This window comes from Rattus rattus, chromosome 5 (assembly GCF_011064425.1).
Source record: "Rattus rattus isolate New Zealand chromosome 5, Rrattus_CSIRO_v1, whole genome shotgun sequence".
NCBI classification, from domain to species: Eukaryota; Metazoa; Chordata; class Mammalia; order Rodentia; family Muridae; genus Rattus; species Rattus rattus.
This window is the reverse complement of record NC_046158.1, coordinates 105,269,022-105,291,239: the sequence shown is the minus strand read 5'-3', so window position 1 is coordinate 105,291,239 and position 22,218 is coordinate 105,269,022. Positions and strand designations below refer to the sequence as shown.

General features: G+C 42.0%; 1 protein-coding gene across 1 annotated transcript in view; it reads left to right on the top strand.

The window, feature by feature from the left end:
- The window catches only part of Atp8b4 (ATPase phospholipid transporting 8B4 (putative)), a 192,105-nt gene that overhangs the window by 57,881 nt on the left and 112,006 nt on the right, over positions 1-22,218 (top strand). Inside the window, exon 6 of the mRNA XM_032902598.1 lies at positions 21,073-21,145. Within this exon, the coding sequence (XP_032758489.1) occupies positions 21,073-21,145 (73 nt within the window). The remainder of the gene's footprint in view (positions 1-21,072; positions 21,146-22,218) is intronic.

The window sequence follows — 22,218 nt, the reverse complement described above, 5'->3', positions numbered from 1 at the left end:
TCCTTGGCCTGCATGCATGCATGCCTGCCTGCCTGCCTGCCTGCCTGCCTGCCTGCCTGCCTGCCTGCCTGCCTGCCTTCCTTCCTTCCTTCCTTCCTTCCTTCCTTCCTTCCTTCCTTCCTTCCTTCCTTCCTTCCTTCCTTCCTCCCTCCCTCCCTTCCTCCTTCCCTCCCTTAAAGATTTATTTATTTATTTATTTGTTTATTATATACAGTGTTCTGCCTGCATATATGCCTCTAGGCCAGAAGAGGGCATCAGATCTCATTATAGTCTGTTGTGAGCCACCATGTGGCTGCTGGGAATTGAACTCAGGACCTCTGTAAGAGAAGCTAGTGCTCTTAACCTCTGAGCTATCTCTCCAGCCTGCTTTGGGTTTTTTTTAAACGATTGGTAGCTTTGTATTTTAATGGAATATTTCTGTCCTTTAACGCATTGGAAGTTGAAGTATAGTTTGATCATTGTTTCATGGGTCTTTTTCACACTTAGCAAATTCTTTGGGAGTTTCCTTTGTGGAACACAGACGTGTCTTTGATATTGTAGTACCAAATAAGTAGCAACGATAGGCCTTTATATGCCTCCCATAGTTGAATTTAGAACATTTTCCACAGTAGCATGAATTTCCCTCATATTATATTCATGCATCAATAAATACCATTCATGGAAGCAGTACTGACATCAGCAGTGATTCAGACATGAGCATGTTTGTTGTTACCAAACAAAAGGGAAAACACTAAAGAATTGGGAAGGAAACCTTCAAGATCCCTTCCAATGTTTCCTTTTATCTTACTTTTTTTTTTCAGCATGGAACACTCTTCATATCTTTTAAATTTTTAATGAATTTTCTGAACTATCTTATGCAGTAATAGTTTTCTGTATTTTTCAGACATGTTCCATTTGCACGATTCTCCATTTTTCCTGCCCCCTTCCCACTGTACTCTCTCACCTCCAGCATCCTCCTGTTCCAAGTGTTCTACTGCCTTCCCCAACATCCTCTTTTAAAGCTTCTCTGTTTTCCCAGCCTCATAGGCTCCTTCATTTTTGGGCTCTACCCGAATCTACTCCCATCTGGACACACATGGCTAACGGTTAGAGGCTAGGGTCCACATATGAGGGAGGACATACAGATTTGTCTTAGCCACTGAGACTGGATAAACAGAAAGACCGAGGTGGCTCAGTGGTTAAGAGCATTTGTTCTTGCAAATGAGTCCCCAGAACTCACAACTGGCAACTCACAACTGCCTGTAACTTTAGCTCTAAAGGGATCAAATGCGGCTGACCTCTAAGGACACTTGTATTCATATGCCCACATGATTAAGAATAATAAAATAATTATTAAAAGAGAATAATTTCAGGGCTGGAGAAATGGCTCAGTGGTTAAGAGCACTTGTTATTGCAGAGAGCCTAAGGTTCAAATCCCAGTTAATTCCAAGAGATCCAGTGCCTTCTGCATGCATCAGGCACACACATACATGTAAGCAAAACACTCTGACATGCAGAATAAAATGAATATTGAAAAAAACTTGAAGAAAGTAAGCTTCCATTTCCAATCATTGGATTGCAAATTGCATAATTCTATTTTTCTTCTAGGCTAAATGAAATTCCATGTGTATATGTACCTGTCTTAGTTAGGGTTTTCATTGCTGTAAAGAGACACCATGACCAAGGCAACTCCAAGGTCAACATTTAATTGGGGCTGGCTTACAGGTTCAGGGGTTCAGTGCATTATCATCAAGGTGGGAGGCATGGCAGTGCGCACGTAGACGGTGCTGGAGGAGCTGAGAGTTCCACATCTTGATCCGAAGGCAGCCAGAAGGAGGCTCTCTCCTACACTGGGTGGAGCTTGAGAACTCCCTCAAAGCCTGCCCACACAGTGACACACTTCCTGCACATGACCACACTTCTTCCAACAAGACCACACCTCCTAATAGTGCCACTTCTCATGGGCCAAGCGTTCTCAAAGCACCACAGTACCCCACTGTCATGGTTCATTGTTTTGTTGATGGATGTAGAGCGTGACTTCATTTCTTAGCTACTGTAGATTTAGCAGTATTAAACATGCCTGTGCAGATATCTCTGTGGTAGCACACAGAGACCTTGGGTACATGCCTGAGTGTGACAGCAGGGCCCTATAGAAGCTCTATTTTCAGTCTTTTGCAAAGCCACAACATGTTTTCCACAGGGATCCCACTAGTTCACACTCCTGTCTACAGCGAGCGAGAGTTCTCAAGACCTACGTCCTCATTCGCATCCACTGTCATTGATTTTCTCGATGATGGCCATTCTGACTAGGGTGAGAGGGAACCTCATGTTAGTTTAGTTTTGCTTCACTCTGATGGCTAGAGATGTAATACACTTTAAAAAGTATTTATTGACTGTTTGTGCTCTTCTTTTAGAAAGCATTTCTTCAGAGAAGTGTCCCATTTATTGATCAGTGGGATTTTTGCTATTTAATTTGTGTAATTATTTATATATTCTTGGCATCAGCCCCCTTTCTGAGGCACAGATCACAAGGTTTCCCCCAATCTGTAGGCCTTCTGGTTGTTCTGTTGGTGGTTCTGTTTTGCAGGAGCTTTTTAATTTCACGGATTCCTACTTGTCAGTTCTTGGGGGTGATTGACATTCCATTCAGAAATGTGTTGCTTATATCCGTATTCTGAAATGTTTCCTCTGTGCTTTGCTTTACTGGTTTCAGTTATTTAAGAATAAAGTAAATATTGAAAAAAAAAAAAAAACAACCCCAAGAAAGTGCTTTCCGTTCTAACTATTTTCCGGCAAAAGTAATTTTCTATTTTTCTTCTGGGCTAAATGAAATTCCACTGTGCATGTGTACCTCGTCATGGCTCATTGATCCAGCTAGGAATGATCATTTTTGTGCCTGGTGAAACATATGGATCTCTTTCCGTTCCTCTTCAGGCAGATATCCAGTTTTGACAACATTATTGAAAGGCTGTCTGTTTCCCCAGTGAGTGTTTTTGATTCCTTTGTCAAAAGTGAAGTGACCGTAGCTGCGTGGGTTATCTATGGGTCTTTTATTAGGCCCCGTTGGTTCACACAGCTGTTTTTATGTTGCTAACACCACACTGTCTTTATCACTGTGGATCTGTAGTTTGAGGTCAAGCAATGGGATGCCTCTGGGTATGTTCTTTCTGCTTAGAAGTGCTTTGGCTAAATGTATCTCCATATGGAATTTAGATTTTTTTTCTAGATTGCTGAAGAATGTCACTGGGACATTGGTAGATCAGTAGATTCTTTTTGGTAGGATGGTCATTTTCCCAGTATGAATCTTGAAAATCCAGGAACACAGAAGTCTTCCCATTGTCCGTTGTCTTGAATTTTGTCAGTGTCTTAAAGTCTCTCTTTTTGCTTAGCTCTATCCCTGTGTATTTTTGAGTTATCAAGAATGGACATTCTTTTTCAGAAAGTGTTGTTAGTGCATATAAAAATTATTGATTACTCATATTGACCTTGTATCCTGCAAATTTCCTGAAACTATCAGCTTCAAGAGTTCTTTGATGGAGTTCATTGGAGTCTTAAGTATAGAATTTTATTGTCTGTAGAAAGGATAATTTAATTTCTTCTTTTTTAGTTTTTACTCCCTTTGTGTTTTGTTTCATATCTTGCCTTCCTACAGTACTCTGTGTTGAGTAAGCCTGGAGGGAATGGGTGCCCGCATCTTGCGCCAGAGTCTAAGGAATTGGTGTCATGCTGGCCAGAGGCTTGCCATGTGTAGCCTTTCGTATGTAGAGCTGTCTTCTGCCTACTTGTGGTTTCATCAGTTCCCTTCCTCCAGGCAAGGTTTCTCTGTGTAACCCTGGCTGTCCTGGAACTCACTCTGTAGACCAGGGTGGCCTTGAACTCAGAGATCCAGCTGCCTCTGCCTCCTTAGTGCTGGGACTAAAGGCATGCACCCTCACTGCCCTTCAGTCACCAGAGCTTTTTATCAGGAAAATTGTTGAACTTTGTCAAATGCCTTTACTGCAACTATGATGAAGAGCACATAATTTCTGTCTTAAGTCTGTTAATGTGGTATATTCCATTTTTGGATTTGCTATGTTGATCCCATCTTGTATTCTTGGGATGAAGTCATCTTGCTTGTGATGACTTGAATTCAGTCTAAGACCATTTTGCTGAGGGATCTGTCTCTTAGAGGGATTGGTCTGCAGTTTTCTTTCTTTGTTTGTGTTCCTTGACTATTCTATAGGAATGTTTGAGAAGTGTTAGTATTAAATCTTTCTTGAAAATTTTGTAGAATTCATCAGTAAATCCATCCACCCCTATGAATGATGGCCTCTCGGAGGCCCAGTCTTATGCAGGTCTTGTGCAGATAAAGACTGCTATAGGGAGTTCATGAGTGCAATGGCTGTGGCACTTCCAGCAGACATCTTTGTACTGCACATTTCCCCTATCCTCTGACTCTCATGTTCTTTCTGCCCTCCCCCTCTGTAATGTTTCCTGGTAGGTTCTTGTACTTTTTAGTTGAGAATCTGCAACAACAACCAAACACAAACACCACTGAGCTTAGCGTGTCGGCTGCTGGTACACACTGAGCATGTGTCTCTGTGTCTTCTAAATGGAAGAGCGGGACTCTGGATACATGGGAGAATTGATGCTCCCTACATTGACCTATGCCATTTTACTTTGACTGGAATGGAGATTTTTGGTTTACACGAGAAGATACTCTGAGTACTTTCATCTCCAGCCTCCTAGATTGCTTATACACTATGGTCACACCATTGTGATCACGTATGATTACATATGGTCATACCATTGTGATCACATATGATTACTTTAAGGACACATCATTGTGGTTGCATGTGATTACATATGGTGCCACCATTGTGATCACATATGATTACATTATGGTCACACCATTGTGATCACATAAAAAAATTGCATATTTTAAAGGGGAACTTGAGGAGAAGAATCTTTCTGGTTTTCAAAAGCAATTTCAATGAGACATTCTTTCATGGACTTAACAATGAGTTCAGAAGTAAAGCAATAGGAATAGTTTGAAGTGCTATTTGGATTCAGCGAAGTATAAAAATAAAATTCATCTTTACCTCATGTTTCTAATTCACAATAAAAATATTTCAAAAAGTTTCACTTTCAAAAAATTAATTGCGCTTTTTAAAAAAAAGTCTTGGCTCAGCCATTTCTCGGGCAGTTTGTGTTTGCCAGCTTTGCAGACAGAAGGATTTGCTTGCCAAAGGGCTGACTTCTGTACACAAGCTGCAAAGTCGTTTTAGTTAATATAACAATTTTCCATCATAACCAATGATGCTGCATAGATAGAATTTTTCAGGGTTGAATTCTGAAAGGGCAACTATTTCCCCAAATGAGGTGCATCTTGATATAATAGGGTGTTGTAACACTTTCAAAACTGCACATGGAGTTTTTAGTAGCAGTCCTATTTTCTCTTAAGGTTTATATAACCCAGAGAACTGTTAAAGTTCCTTCAAAGAGCCTCACACAATATTGACCCTAGGTTATGTAGAGGAGGTTGACACCACACACCCCTCAACAACAATGTGGGAACCCAGCTCTTCCCCACCTCAGAATTAGTCTCTGGCCTTTACTCTTTGTCCTTCAGTGTCTGTGCCCAGTGTTGCTGGCTCCATGGTCTTTCCTCAGCATCTGGGGCTCATCATGTGAGCCTCCCCTTGCCATTCGGGATGGCTCGAATCTTTCTTGGCTCCAGTTGGACCCCATTGCTGTTGTAACCAGTTCTCTTATTATAGATGACAATGAGAGTTACACATGCAGCAGGCTCTACTGTAATCCCTAACATTTGGGTTGTTTTCTCCCTTACAAAAAGTGATAGGTTGAGGTTTCAGATTCCCCTTTGAAAACCCAAGCTCCAGAGATCTTGGGAAGTGAGAATATTAACTTTAGAAATGTAGTTTGGTTCCAATCCAAGCTCAAAGGTTGTCTATACTGAAGTAATGTTTTGATAGTATTTGGTTGATTATCCATCTGAATAAAGTTTTCTTCACTGAAAGTTTCTACTATTGGCTCATTCTGCCTGAGATACGCTAGATGGGCTCATTGTGCCCATGAATTTTAAATTAGCATATGACCAGTGTATTATGGATAGAGACATTAGAAAATTAAGATTATGAGTAAGATATAGAAGTTACTCTTGACCTTGCTTCCCAGATCCATGGTAACTTGACGCATTCTACTGTTCTTTCTGTCTCCCTTGTTTTTGCTTTTTCTGTTCTATTCCTCTGTGCAGTGTTCTTTTCAGATACAATTGTGACTGTCTATGCTCTACTGTGCTGGTAGCTTGTCTACTCCCGACCTACAGAACTCATGGGCGTGGTCTTATTTGGAATAGACTTGTTTATTTTTGCAGGTATAATTTAGATGTTGAGATAAGATGACCCTGGATCAGAGAATGTCCTAGACTCTACCACAAGTGTCTTGAGATTGAGAAGAGAGGGAAGTATGAAGGAGGAGGAGGAAGTGGAGGAGGGTAGGGATAGGGGGCACACACTCGAGCTAATTAGCCCCACAGGGAGGAACTCAAGGGCCACTGGAAGCTAGCAGGGAAAGCAGACAGACCCTCTCCCAAGAAAGGGATTCCTTTCTTGCAGACACCCTGCTAATAGAAAGAATAACATTCTGCTCCTTTAAGCCACATATCCGGGGTGATTTGTTACCACAGTCTAGAAAACATCTAAAGCAGCCTAGCGACTTCTAAATTAGATCTGAAGACAAAAGAAGCTTGGAAATGCCCTCGCTGATGAGACGACTCTCAGGTGCAATTGACCAGTTACTAAAATAAGAAGTGCAGGAGATCCCAAGAGACAGCAGCTGAACATTGCTGGAGGAACGAAGTGGACTCCAAAGAACGAAGCAAGACTGGTGCTCCACGCCAGACAGGCAAACTTACCCGTCTGGCTGGCTCTAGACGCTGGCATGGAGGGCAGAGATGGCCCTCGGGGCCTGCACAGACCTTGCCGTCCTAGCGAGGCTTTCTGAATTGGCCGGTGATAGTTTGTTTCGGCCCCATCTGGTGTCCTTGTCCCTCCCAGGCATGTGTGTTCAGATTGGCCTCCCTTTCACACTGCTAAATTTAAGGCTTCATTTCAAATCAAATGCTCTCCTGGCTGGCTGCCTAAAGAGTCACATGTGGAGCGCCGAGGCACTCAGGCAGGAGGATGAGGCCCTTGCTTCGGGAGAGGGGGTCTGGAAACCATATGAACTGTAAATAGTTTTGGAATATAAAAAATATTAAGTTTTCTGCCAGAAGGAAAGACTTGTCCCCTACTCACCCTTTCTAGACTTAGTTATTAAGTGTCTGTTGGAAATTAACTGGCCCTGATCGCAGTCTGTTTACTGTCTCCATCAGCGGTCGAGGGGCGTCGTCTCTTTAAACATTTGCACAGTAGAATTACGGTCTGGGATCACGGAGCCCAGACTTAAACTGCTCTGTGCCTCATTTCGGAAGGCGGTTTGCTTTCTTCCGTATAATTTTTTCTCACTGAAAGTTTAATGAAACAAATAGTATAATATATGCTTAACGATATAAGAAAAAGACAAATTAAAAATAGAAAAAGGGGCATGCACCCTTCTTTCCTGTGCCACAAGATGCCCAGCTTCTGAGCTGCTTCTGGCCCCAGGGACAGCTCAGTGAGCATTTCCTTGGTTGTCTTTTTTCTTCTACACCCAACCCTTCATTACAAAAGGAAATTTCAAAAGGCTTTTATTTTTTCTTGTGCGTTAATTTGTGTGGCTGAGGGCTGCCCCTCTTTCTGCTCTCACCCTGGCAGGGACACCCTTTCTGTTTTAGAGACTAACTGCTGATTCTTCGTCCTTCTCTTTCTTCTCCTTTCTCTCCGGACTGCAGTGTGTCTCTTCTTGAGTCTCCTTTTAAGGTCGAGGACCAAAGCACCTTGGAGATGAGAGACAATGAAGGACAGGAAAATAGTATTCAGCAGTCGTGTTAGAGAACATTTGAGAACAGTGGAGATTTGAAACTGCAGATTCAAGGGGTTTTGTTTTTCTTTTAAACTTTATTTATTGTGTTAGTTTTTTATTTCTAGACATTAAAATATAATTGCACCATTGCACAATTTCCCCCTTCCTGTTCCTCCCTCCAACCCCTCCCATGTACCCAACCACTCACTCTCAAAATTATGACCTTTTTCTTTAATTATTATTAAACATTATTTTTTACACATTTTATTTTATTAAATTTTATAATTTAAAAATTTAAATATGATATATACATATATGTATATTATATATATCACATTTAAATTTTTATATCATATACATAAACACACACATATATATATATTCCCCAAGTATATAAATACAACCTGCTCAGTGTATATGATGTTACTTTTATGTATATCATTTTGGGACTATCTTGTGTTGGATAACCAATAGGGAGACTCTTCCCTGGGAAAGACTTTGTGCTCTCAGCATTTCTTAGTTGCCTGTAGTCCCTTGTGTGGGGTTGGGGCCCATGACATTTCCCCTTCCTGTTAGCATGTTGGCATTGTCCCTGTTGAGGTTGAGTGTCGCTGAGACTTCATGGTGTAGCTTCCATGACAGTTTTAGGAGACACAATCTCACAGTTGACTTCCTGTTTCTCTGGTTGTTACAATCTTTCTGGCCCATCCCCAGCCGTATTCCCAGAGCCTTAGGTGGGGAAGTTGAATTAGGGATGTATCCACTGGGACTGGGCTCTACAGCTCTGCACTTTGATTGGTTATGGCTTTCTGTATTGGTCTTCATCTGTTACAAAGAGTCATTTCCTTGATGGGGGATGAGAGCTACACTGATTGTGGGCATAAGGACAGATATTTAGAATATGGTTGAGGACTATGCTGGCTTAGTAAGGTGGTGGCTATCAGTTGGGGCAGGTGGCACAGTCCCTTACTTCCAGCATTTTGATCAACTGTTTTATTTTTATTTAATGGTCTCTGTTACAAAGAGAAGCCTCTTTAAGGAAGGGCTGAGGCATTATTAAAACATATTATTGAATTCATTTCCAGGAAGCTTATGTGAACTCACTCTCATGTCTGAACTGATGAGTGTAGTTTTCCAACAGCATCACCGTGACTTTGAGTATTAGCTTCTTAAAAACCTGGCTGTTAAGTGTGCAGATCCACCTTGCCCACCTGATTTCTAGTGATGGTGTTTTTGAACATATTTATTAGCTGTTTTTAATTTTTTTTTGTGTGGCTTACCCATTTATACTCATCATTTAATATTGCCCTGTATTTCTTTCTATTCTGCTGGGTGATACATTTTAAATATTGTCTTCTAAAAGAATTCCTCTAGTGGGAAGCAATGTTGTACACCTTGGGATTTCTGCCGGCTTAGTGTGAGGTTTGGCTGATGCTTCTCAAGTCGGAATAGCCGTTGCTCCCAGGCATATTCCTCTCTATTTCCTTCCCGCAAAATAGTACATCTCAAATACATTCCTAGCTTAAAACATTCCCACCCACTCTATGCCACTGAAAGCCTCTGACTGGTGTAGTCTTTCTTGGACCACCTCTGGCTGCACTGGAACACTGGCCTTACACAACTGCAGCGTGTTCTTTCTTTCCAGCTCTCCCATTTCCAGGGACTCCCTCTTGTACCACTCTACCTGGACATCTCCCCAGTGCCTGTGCCAGGCAGGTAGAATGGTCACTAGAGTCTTTTTGTGCTGCTGTGGCAATGACCAATGCTGCCACGGCTCGCGTGCACATCGTTGTAGAAGTCAGTCTTCTTCAGTATTCCTTCCTGTCAGCCTCTTCAGAACTGACTGATACCACATCGGGTTTCTCCCTCGCTGGGGTCAAGCTTGGACAATAGTGAGTGCTCTGTGTTTGTGGAATTCAGTAAAATGCACTTACTTTTTCCAGCTAGCATCCCAAGACACAGATTATCCCAGAGGCAGTGGAGCCTGAGAAGAAGGACGTGAGCTATCTCATAGGAGGTGCAGCTTGACTCTCCGAAGTGCATTATTTAAAAAACAATGCTCTTATTGTCCAACCTGCTATGTTTTGTGTTTTAACCACTCACCCTGCCCATCACTCCTTGCTATTCTTCCTATTATCTCTGTTATAATGTCTCAGGGTCTTGTTAGCAAGAATAGTCCTATGAAAGTATCTCTCACCTTTACTCCAGAGCGAAATAGATACACAGCATGAGTGACTACACACACAGCTACTTCACTCAAATCTCTACTCGGCAAATATCTCCCAAACTCACAGGATGTCAGGTATGGTTCTACATGTTACGGATGCAGAAACAAGCGGCTAGACACAGCCTTAGCCCCCTTCCCAGTGGGAAAGACTGTTGTTTAAGTAAACAATGTGATTTCAGGTTCCCTACGCCCCAGCAGATGGCTCCATACCCATGCACATGTGGTCAGCACCAATTGGAACTGAGGTGCTAGTTATTGGGGTTGAATGCCCTGGGTGGGGGTTGGAGGCAGATCACTCGTGCAGGTAGGTGGATATAATGGCCTCTTGATAGAAGTAGGATTCGCCCCAGATTGGAAATGAGCTGGGTGATGATAAGGTCTCCATCAGGGATGGGAGTTCTGAGGGACAAACAAGAATCAGTGGTTGTTTTCATATCTTAGACAAGGTCTCCTTCTACAGCCCAGGCTGATCTTCAGTTCACTATGTAACCTAGGCTGATCTCAAACTTGTGGTCATCCTCCTGCTTCAGTATCCCAAGTGGTGGCGTTATAGGCATGAGCCACTGTGCTCAGACAAGAGCCAATTCTTATAGGTAAGAGTGAAGAATGCCAATTTCAGTTTTATGTTATAAGTCGTGAGAGGCCATGGAGGCTTTCCACGGGAAAGTTGTCCAGTTAACAGAAAATTCTCTGGATGCTACAAAGATACTGGACGCAAGAGGAAGACAAGTCATGTCCAGGTGAGATGGCAGTGTCATAGACTTTGGTTACATCAGTGAAGGCTGTAAGCTATGTAGGCTTGTCTGTCTCTCTATCTATCCTTTATTATTGATATATTATCTATCTATCATCTATTTACCTATCATCTATCTTTCTATATATCTATTAATCACCTATTTATTTTATTTATGTGTTTCAAAAGCCAATCAATAAATCTATCAATTATCTATTTATTTATGTGTATTTAATTTGCCTATCAATCAACTATACCTATAAATCGACTATACCTAACAATTATCCATCTCTCTTCAATTATCTATCTCTCTACCACCATCATCATCATTATCATCATCTTAACTATTGTCATCGTTGGGTTTTCAGACACACAGGCTCACAAATAGAACAGTACAATGAATCTTTGCCTATATATTACCTCCTGATAGCTGTCATCAACTTCTTGATATTTTTGTGTTTATCCCATTTTGTGTTGTATGATGATTTAATTATGTATAATATATGTATGTATGTATGTATGTATATGAATGAGTATATACATATGTGTGTGTTTATGTGTATGTGGGGTCCAGAAAGGAACATTGGATCCCTCAGTACTGTAGTTAGAGGCCTTTAAAATATATTTATTTATTTAAAGATTTATTTATTTATTTTATTTCCATGAGTACAATGAAGCTGTCTTCAGACACACCAGAAGATGGCATCATCAGATCCCATTACAGATGGTTGTGAGCCACCATGTGGTTACTGGGAATTGAACTCAGGATCTCTGAAAGAGCAGCCAGTGCTCTTAACTGCTGAGCCATCTCTCCAGGCCCCAATATATTTATTTTTATTTAAGATATTTTAAAAATATATTTACCCATGATGCTACATACTTACAAAATTAGCAGTACTTCTGCAATCATCTACTCTGCACACTTTTAGGTATGTTTTGAAGGTAAGAATGAGAGAATGCTACTTCATTGGATGTGTGTGAGCATCCAGTGTGTGTGATCAGGAGTTCATAGCTCTTTGCTGAGGCCTGAGATGAGTAACGAGGGGAAGAGACATGCAGTGGTGATGTTAGTGACTGCCTTGTTATGTTTTTCCCAAGGCAGAGAAACCAGAGGTCTGTTGAGAAATTAATTCATCCTGTAGAGGTGGAGAATGTTGAAAGTTAGGGGTCAAAGCCAAATATGAAGTTGAAAGCATCTGAGCACCCAGGGTAATAGTGAAGGCGTCCATGATTCGAAGAGGACAGGAAGAGAGAGGGGCGACTAAGGATCTGTGTGTGTGTGTTAGTTACCATCGATTGTTGTGACAGAATACATGAGAAAATAAAATTAAAAGGCAGAGGGTTATTTCAGTCCACGATCAGTTGACTCCATCGTTTTGGGATCTGGAGTGAGGCTCAGACATTCTGAGGCATGTGCAGAATGAGGTTGCTCACTTTGTCACTGAGCAGCAATAGTAGGGCCAGGGTTATGGGTCTGGATCCTAATCGTCCCTCAGTGGTCTGACTTACTCTTATAAGGTCCATGAATTAGGTTTCTTCACCTCTCAGTGGTACCACAGGCTGTGGCCAGCCCTTTAACAGTAGGTCTTTGGTGACTGCTTCTAAACCACAGTGGAATAGCTAGTAAGTCAAACACAGCCACAGGGATCTATTGTTCTGGATTCAAAGCAGCTACAGTGAGCAAAGAAGGGCAGTCAACTGTGATGGATAAGACAGAACATGGGGACTGACCACAGAACCGCGAGTCACTAGAGAGTCTGTGATTGGACTGCGGACACATTCTCGATGGGAGAACACCCAGGCAGCCAGCACACACAGACAGAGAGCACCAGTGGCCCCTTCAAAGACTTAAAGTAGAAATCAGCTTGCTGCCTTGTAATAATAAAAGCGGTCATAGCTATTAGTTGATTATGGGAAAGCTCGAGTGGGAGTTCTGTGACCCTGAGACAACTGACTCTTTTAGTGTTTTACACCCTTTCTGTGATAAGTCAGACACCAGCATTTTATCCTTGAAAAGCTTAAGAGTTTAAAAACATGCCAGCTTCTAATCTACGCTAAACAGAATGTTCTATTTTCGGGTACCAAGGCTGCTCCTGTGGTGTAACCCTCCACAGAGTCCTTTAGTAAAATTTTCTAGTTTTTGTTTGAGCGATTCTCCACGACTTGTTGTCCATACATTGGCAGCATGAGCTCGAGCTCTGTTTCTCCTCATAACGGAGGTGCTAAGGAGACAAAGCGGATGGTCCAATGGGAGGGTGCGTTATCTAGCGATCACGGGCGAAGTGATTTATCTCAGCGCTGAGAGAAATGCGAGTGACGTAATGGTGGAAGCCTCAGGGAGAGAGATATTTTACTTATGACCACAAGTAAATCCTGATTGAAGTCATGGTTCTGAGAAGACAAGTCTGGAGGGATCAGAGTAATAAAGTCCAGGCATATACTTTTCCGATGAGCTCACTGTACATGGGGGGAAGCTTGGAATATCTTGAGGACTGAAAGTTAATATATCCTTTATTAGACAATCCCCCAGCTCTATCAATTTTTCTCGCTGACTATGGATGACAAATACGTGGCAAAAACTTTAATAGTGAAGCTGTTTTATTGAAAGCGCAGGTACTCTTCACTGGGGGCTGGAAGAATGCTCATGCAGTCCAGGTATAGAGGACAAAGATGATTTACTTGTGTCTATTTAAGAACCAGATTTCTATTTTCCACTATCTTCTAGATTATTTGGTGATTATGGTTTGTAGTAAGAGCCCCTGTAATCCTGATACTCAGCATGGTGTCCAGCTTACGGTGATTATGCCAACCGTAGAAGGGTGGTCTTGAATTCATTAACAGAGGATGACATCACATGTCATCCGAGTGGTCACTACTCAAGAATTTCACCCACATGTTATCCTGTTTCCAAGGAAACAACAGGATAGGTATCACAGTTTATTTTAAAGTAAATTAATTTTTTTCTAAGAAACTGGTTAGAACTGAATCTGACTGCAGATCTAATGAGTGACAGAGTTCATAATCTCTCAGGGTTACTTTTACTTAGGCTTTGTGTTAAGAAATTACGGGCGTTGTTTCCAGAAGCATTAGTTTTCAGGGTACAGCCAACCATATCACCCTCAAAAGGTGCTTTGTATCAACACTGCTGGGGTTTCACATTTCTACTTAACACTTTTACTATATTAAAATTATAATATAGTCTGCTTCAGTAGACATTTGCTTGTCTGATAGCTTTCAGAAATTTAGTTAAGACTGTTATCAGAGGCAATAAAAAATGCAACATGGATCCTTTATCTTGGAATTACAACATTCAGAGCTCTTTCCTGAGAGATGTGTCAATCAACTTCTTGTAAGCTGATGTCCGTGGCTGTGCTGTCAAAGGATTCTGAATGGACGGCTCTGCTTTCTCTGGCCAGTTTAGGGCATTTCCCTCAGTGTTAATGAATGCAAGCAAAGGCAATTATATTCCTCTGAAATGGTTTTGAGTTCTGGCTTCCTTATGGGTTAACTGCAGAGGGGCTCTGGAAGAGTTGATTCTGAGAAGTTTGTTTTGTATAACATTCAGTAGCGTTATTGTTCAGACAGAACTAGTAAGCGAGGGATAAGCTTGCTTCCAAAAGGTAAGGTTTGATATTGTCCGTAGATTCTGCCTCTGAGTATACACCTGAGTAGGACTCAGGAACCAGACAGGGCATCTACATGGCTGGTTGTTCTTCTCTGGTTAAGCCATCTGCACTATAGCACTACAACCTTTCTTTTCTCTGCTTTTTCTCTCCTCCATCTGTGGTAACGCAGTGGGAAAAGCCCCTCCACTGCCAACCATGACCCTCTCATGTGATTTTTACCACTGTGTGTGGTGTTTTGCCAAGAAAAGGGAACAAAGATATATCCACTTTCTTCAAAAGAAGTAGATTCCAAAGTTATGAGCATTATGTTCATTCTCCACATAATGAGATCCTGCTCATCAGTATAATCATTAGAGGCTTGAGGCCAAACTATCCGCTTTATTCTAGCTCAATTCTGACAGTGCTGGAGTTGAGAAGAACCAGAGGCCCCTGCTGTCTAGTGAGCATCTATGTCAGGAGACCATGACTGCATGCTATCTTTGGACCAGCTGGTGTTGAATACTGGGACTGTGCACCGTTGCCTTACTTAAACTCTTCCAGCTCCTCAGGGCCCACTCTCTTTTAGAGCAGGTAGGATATACTTAACACAGAAAGAAAAGTGAGAACAATGGATGCAGAATTATTAATGGCATGAATTTTATAACCAGACAAAGTTGGGTTCCAGTGGAAGCCTTGCCACTTACATGTAACCCAAAGAAAGCTTTCATAGGCTAGAGAGGTGGCCCAGGGGATAAGAGCATTGGCTGCTCTTGGAGAGGACCTGGGTTTAGTTCCCATGGTAGCTCACAACACGTGTAACTCCAGGTCCAGGGGATCCAGTGCCCTTCTCTGGTCTCCTTGGGCACTGTATACATGTAGTACAAAGATAAATGCAGCTGGAGCATCTATACATGAAATAAACAAATCTAAAGGAGCACTCATTAATTTTTTTTAAACCAACTGACCTATATAAATGTTAGCTGATGTAATGATGAAAAAACCGAGCTGTTCGACCGAGTCTGGGATGGATGTAAAGCCTTCTTTCTGGTTCCCGGAGTTTCCATTCACCAGTGGCAAATACTCACACATCTCCAGAATGCCTTCATGGAGGTTTTAAAGGCTTGAGTGAGGGCTATTTTTTTTATTAAATTAATACAAACTAGCATCATTTGGAGGGAGGGAATCACAGCTGAAGAACTGCTTTCATCCGACCGGCCTGAGGGTGAGTCCTTGGGAGAATCTTATTGACTAATGATTGATGTGGAAGGGCCTATCCCACTGTGGGCAGTGCCATCTCTAGACAGGTGGCCCTGGGTTATATAAGAAAGCAGGCTGTGCAAGCCCTGGGGGTCCAGCCAGTACCAGCATTCTCCCAGTGGTCTTTGCTTTAGTTCATGCCCTTAGTGAAGGACTTTTACCTGGATGTATAAGATAACACAAATCCTTTTCTCCTCAAGTTTTTGGTCATGGTGTTTATCGTGGCAACAGAATCAAACTAGAAGTATGTTAAAGTATGTGTATAAGCAAGGACCAGCATGGCAGATAACCATACATATGTGCATGCAGAAGTGGCATACATATGCTGGCAATAACCAATGGCTCTCTAGTTCCTGCTCAACAAAAGGAAAACCATGCCTGGTACTGGAAACCTAGCCAACGCCCACAGCTAGTGACGTCATGGATCTTGGAGGAGATCTACAACTACCACTTTATTACTAGCACAACCCTTAACTATACTCTACATATTTGTCCTTATGCCCACAGATAAGTGTTGTCCTCACCACCCACTAAGGAAACTTCTCATTGCGACAGATGGAGACTGTTAGACAAAACCACAATTAGTCAAAATGTCCAGAACAATGGAAATGCTTACACTACAACTCTCAAGCCAAAGGCTCAGGGAACACTGAGGAAGAGGGGAGGAAGGATTGTAAGAGCCGAAAGATTAGGTGGTTTCCTGTGAGACTTTGTCTCCTAAGAATATCAGAAGCAACCCACAAGTCTCACCAATGCGGCTGCTTAAACAGGAGCTAAACAAGGATGACGCCGACAGATGTGCTAACATGAACAGGGAGGCTCACATGGCCTCAAATGTACACGAAGAACTGTAGGGACTAAGGAGAACTGTAGGGACTAAGGAGAACTGTAGGGACTATTGAGAGTGGGAGAAGCAGTCTTCCCCAGGGGAGAGCGCAGCAACTGATTATCCAAAACCAAGGGGTCAGTCCCGAAAACATACATATGAATGACGTTACACAGATTGAGCAGGTTTTATTTAGGAAAATGTTTGCGTGTACACATACACATACACACATATGTATACTACATATACATATATATCATATACATAAACATGTGCATTCAACAACAGTTACGGAAAAGAGAGATTATGATTTGAGAGAGAACAAGGGAGGGGATCTATGAGAGTATTTGGAGGAAAGAAAAGGAAGGGAGAAATGACATGATATAATCTCAAAAAATAAAAGAAAAAGTTTTTAGAAAAAGCTTGCTTAGGAAGACCCCTGTCTCAGCCCATGGATCCTGCTGTGCAGGGGCAGGTCTGGACACTCCCTTTTAACCTAACAATGGACTTGGATCCTGTTTCATGGTAGTGCATACAGATCCACCGTCATCTTCATTTGGTTACATTATTCTTCTGACTGTGCAGGTAGTGACAGTTAATTCTTCTGAATACGTATAATCCACGATTATGTAAGCATTCTATGGTCGTATCCGTGGTCTGTTAGCTGACTTCTGTAAGTGATGCTGCAGTGAAACCCTTGTACTCGGCTCTTTAAGTGGGATGCCTGTATCAAGGTGCATGGGCATCTGAATCTTAAATAGATATTTCAAAGAGAGTAAACATTCCGACATCTTGGAGCCCCTGTGTGATCTGAGTAGAAGCGGGGCCCAACTCATGAATGGTCATGAGGATTAAGGGAGATAAGTTAAATATTAATAGTCTTACCATATGCGACAAATCTAAATTTAAAACTATTTACATTCAAATCCCAGACTCATGGCAATGACGTTTAGTACCCAGCATCCCGAGTATCACAAGGGATACATAAAACAATATGCTGTATCTGAAGCTCACATGTGATTGGGTGTCATTTGTATTTTATCTGCGACTCCGCATGTGAAGGGATCTGTGCTCAGGGATGCAGAAGTAGGCACTAAACATTGTGGATTGCTAGAAATATTATATATTTAGGAGAATGGTGTTATTTAATACATTGTTTGGAATATTGATTTTTATATTCCTTAATCTATTTAGAAGTCATTCAAGAAATCTGTATTGAATGGCATCAGAAATAGTTGCTTAAATTCCGATGATATAGCATTGAACAAAGGTCTCTCTGATCAGGGAATACTTCTGAATTTCCTAGTGCTGGCATGTGCTGAATACTAAAGGAACCGAGCTTGGTGTGAGAAGGATGACTGGCTAATTAGGGGAGAACAATTACATTCTCACTCTCTAGTACCTTAGGACTTCCATGGGAAATCCCCTCCCCTGCCCTGGAATTAGTATCACTAAATGGGAGGCCGGAAGTATTCTCTTGGAAAGGATGCCATCATCGTTGAAGGTCCATTTTACAGGCGAACCTTCTGCCCTTTCGCTTCAGTGATGGGTCGCAGTCTGACTTATGGGAAACCTTTGAGTTTAGTCTGTGGAGCCAAGAGTGCTGTGCAGCTCTGCTGGGTGCTATTTCAACCTTAGGCTTGAAAACCCAGGGGTTTTCAGCCGAGCCTCCAGCCCTCAGCATACTGTGTCTTTGCCGGAGAAAGTAGATACAGACCAAGTCATAACAGTTTTTGTGGAGAAGTTGCTGCCACCCCCTTTTCTTCAACTCTACTCCCCATGTTCTGAAGAGAGTCCTAGTGTTTCTCTAAATCCCGTGGTTTTTAAATACCACCTGTTTTATGGGATCTTTTAGATCTAAATGTTGTGACCTTTTTTTTAATGGATTATTTACTAAGTTAAAGGATACATTATTATCCCATCTATTTTTAAATACATCTGGTTCAAGGAAGACCTAGCTAGATTGTATCTAACTGTATAGTGAAGGGTTTCCCCAAATCTTGAATTCTGACAATCCCAGAACAATTAGGTGAATTTGTTTCAGAAAACGAAAGGTTACAACTCCTATGCTTTTGGGAGAGTCTCTGCGGATGGAGGAAAAAGTTAGGTTGAAAAATGTCAAATTCTTGGGGTTGTGTTGTTTTTACAGCCCACAGGCCATCCGGGTCCACTCAGCGGAGCCTGGATGCAGGATGCCTTGAACCGAGTCTGGGCACCTCCGCAGCACATGCGCACAGGCACAGTCGGGAGCCCCTGTGCCCATTGCTTCCGCCGCCACTGGGCACCTATGCAGCACATGCGCACAGCCACAGCTGGGAGAACCCGTATTCACTGCTTCAGCCGTCACACAAGCTGAAATCGCACAAACCGTTTCATCAATATTTTGAGGATGATCTTTTAAGCAAATCTCTTCCCTAAGCTGTAGGGGGACATTGCATTGCTCTCGGTAGTGGTAGCAGCAGGAAGTGCAAAGAAAATAGCTGGGTTCGGAACACAGTAATTTAAATCATTTGTGAGTATTCATTGATTTTTACTCATTTGGTAAATTTGGCTACTTTGTAGCAATGACCCTTAGTGTATCTTGGATACATGTCCAAGTTTCTATTGATTAGTATCTTATGTACTTTATAAGATAGAATACAAAAAACAATGTGCAGACCCCTATACTTTGATGCCATTTTGCACATTGCTTCTTGCATAGCAGCTTAAATAAAGGATTAATGAAGACGTCTCACAGAGCCCATGGTTTTCCAGTAACTCCAGGCACCTTTCCTACAAAACTCTAATAATAAGAGTGGCGTTGCTTTTCCCCGTCTTAAGAAATCTACTTGGTGTTCCTTCATAATCTCTAACTCCATCCTGGTCTTACTCTGTGAGGGTTATGCGCTCTTCCTGTTAGGGCTCTGCCGCTTGTCTGGCAGAGTGTCTGCTAGTTCATGGTGTAGGTCATTTGTCTGGCAGAGTGTCTGCTAGTTCATGGTGTAGGTCATTTGTCTGGCAGAGTGTCTGCTAGTTCATGGTGTAGGTCATTTGTCTGGCAGAGTGTCTGCTAGTTCATGGTGTAGGTCATTTGTCTGGCAGAGTGCCTGCTAGTTCATGGTGTAGGTCATTTCAGAGGCAGTTGAGTGAGGCTGTGCTCTCAGGGGGAGGTAGCACTCACGATTTTCTGTGGATCCGTCCAGAGAGTAGACCATAGAAGTAGGAGGTGTAGAAAGAATTTCAAAACAAAACTTAAGGTGGTCCTAGCCTCCCAAAACAGAGACTTTCAAGAGGGACTGCAGAACATTTCGGTAGCAATGTAATGACCATGAGCCACAGAAGAAGTCCTTCTCCACTCCATCATATGTCCAATAACAGCCTCTGAGAGATGTCACTGATGCTACAAGGGAGGAGGCCCCACGAGAAATAGCAATACCCTGTGCCTTAAAGAGAACGACAAGTGAGGGTCACACGGCTTCCTGTTTTCTCAGCACACAGGGCATGACACTGAAAAAAAATGATTAGATTTTGGCTAGAGATAAAAATGCTGCAGCCTAGAAACTTCCAGAACAACATGTACTTGGATCTGCATTAAAGAGCAGTTCTTTGAGCTTTTCAGCCAAATGACCCAGCCGGGTTGACAGTTTGAGGCACATTTCACAGTTGTATAAATATTTAAATCTATTTCTTAGCCTTTAAAGCAAGTAGACCGGGCTAGTTTTGAAAAGTCGCACATCTGAGTTCACCTGGCTGCCTTGGCTTACTGGGGACACCCATCTTGTTCTAGCGGTCTTTGCTTCAAAGGAGGGATTGCTAAGAAGCAGGGTGAGAACAGTCAGTGTGGAAAGCAAAGCTGGTTTACATTTCAAGGAGTCTCCGAAGACAGGGTCTGACATCCAATATCCAGCGGCCGGTGGTCTGTTTCTGCAAGGCCTGTGGCTCTGGGAAACCCTGACTCCCTTGTAACCCTGGGGCTAGATCCAATGAGCCCTATCACCTTTCATCCCAACCCTTTTGGACGTGGTGCAGTGTGAGCATGGGACACCATTACATGCACAACCTTCAAAGAAAGGTTGCAGCTGTTGATCTCTGTTCTGAGCCACTGTCTTAGCTTGTTAGATGCTACTCCAGTCACCGGACTTCTGAGATGTGGTAGTGCTGTTCCTGTACTTACTAGCTGAGAGCTTGAGGAGGGTGTAGCTAGCTGGATTCTGTGAGAGGCAACAGAGGTTGTATAAAAACGGCATTGAATTGGGATCATTCCATTTCACGGACCCTCAGCCAACAGTTCAGAGTCTTGACCTCTGTCTATGTGTGTCAGAACTCACTGGAAATCTACAGATGAATCACTTAATGCCTCTGACACCACACTGTTCATTGGTCATGCAGTTGTCCTTTAATTTCCCATCGTCACAAAGTCTCATCTGACTCTTCTAGTCTGTCATGTGCCTATGATATTTCTCTCCACTCTACTTTTTATTCTACTCCATTAGTGAACAGAATATTTCTGTTCTCTTCTCAGACTGCAGAATGAAAAATGGATGAACGTTAAAGTTGGAGACATCATTAAATTAGAAAACAACCAATTTGTCGCTGTGAGTATTCACTATTGTATGACTTGATCTCAAATGAGGATAACACACATTGAAGCATTGGCAGATTTAGTAAATCCACACGCATCGTATCTAGAGTCACCAAGGAGGGCTCACCCTTAGACATTAGTACAAATTCTCAATTACAAATACTTTAAAAGAGTGACTTTTGGAGACACTGTGACTTGGATAATGCAGAGGGTTTCTTTCTCTCTCCTCCCCTCAAAAACACAAGAAATGCAGGACAATCTAAGTCAATATGTGAATTGTTTATGTAAATAAGAGTTTAAAAATGTTTCTGAGTACCCTAAAATGTTTTCATACATTTTGAATGTGATTTCTTAATATTGCAATTAGTGTTCTTAAACTGTACCACATTTGAAGAAAGCACGCTAAAGCTTAACTTATGATTTTAAATTGATAAAATGTGAATTAGTGAGTGTTTTGAACATCGGGCATCATAATTTATATCTGTAAACAACTAATGTTGTGATTTCTTAAGTAAAAATCGTCCAGCCATTGAAACGTAAACAGGGAACGGCAGTTCAAGTTAAACCTAAGGTTCTAAAAATGTTACAGATCCGAAGTATTAGGTCACTTAGGAAAATTTTGTGTTGTACGCAATTGTATGAATCAAGTTGCTTTCTTCATTAAATTTGAGATATTTTATGATGGAAAAATATGGCCCTAAAATCTCTTTAAAAGAACAACAACCCAGTCGGGAGTGCGGTCACTCCATCTCCTAATCACCCACCTACCACCTCGCCATCTGGGCGCTCAGAGTGCAGAGGAGCATGCACGAAGAGCATGCGTGAAGGAACTTCCGGGTAACCAAACCATTTGCAGATGAGTTCACACTTCAAGTGGCTAATTCTCTGGCAACCTTAAGGTTTTGGAAAATAGCTGGAAACCCAAACAAAACTAAGCAAGATGTTGTCAGGACAGCCAAAACAGGTCTCATAGTACCCCGTGGTTTGGGCCCCTCGAAGACTCGGGACAGTCTGCCGGGTTCTCATTTATAGTCATTGTACTTTCATTTTATGTGACTTAAATGACACATCTGGCTTCTTTCCCAC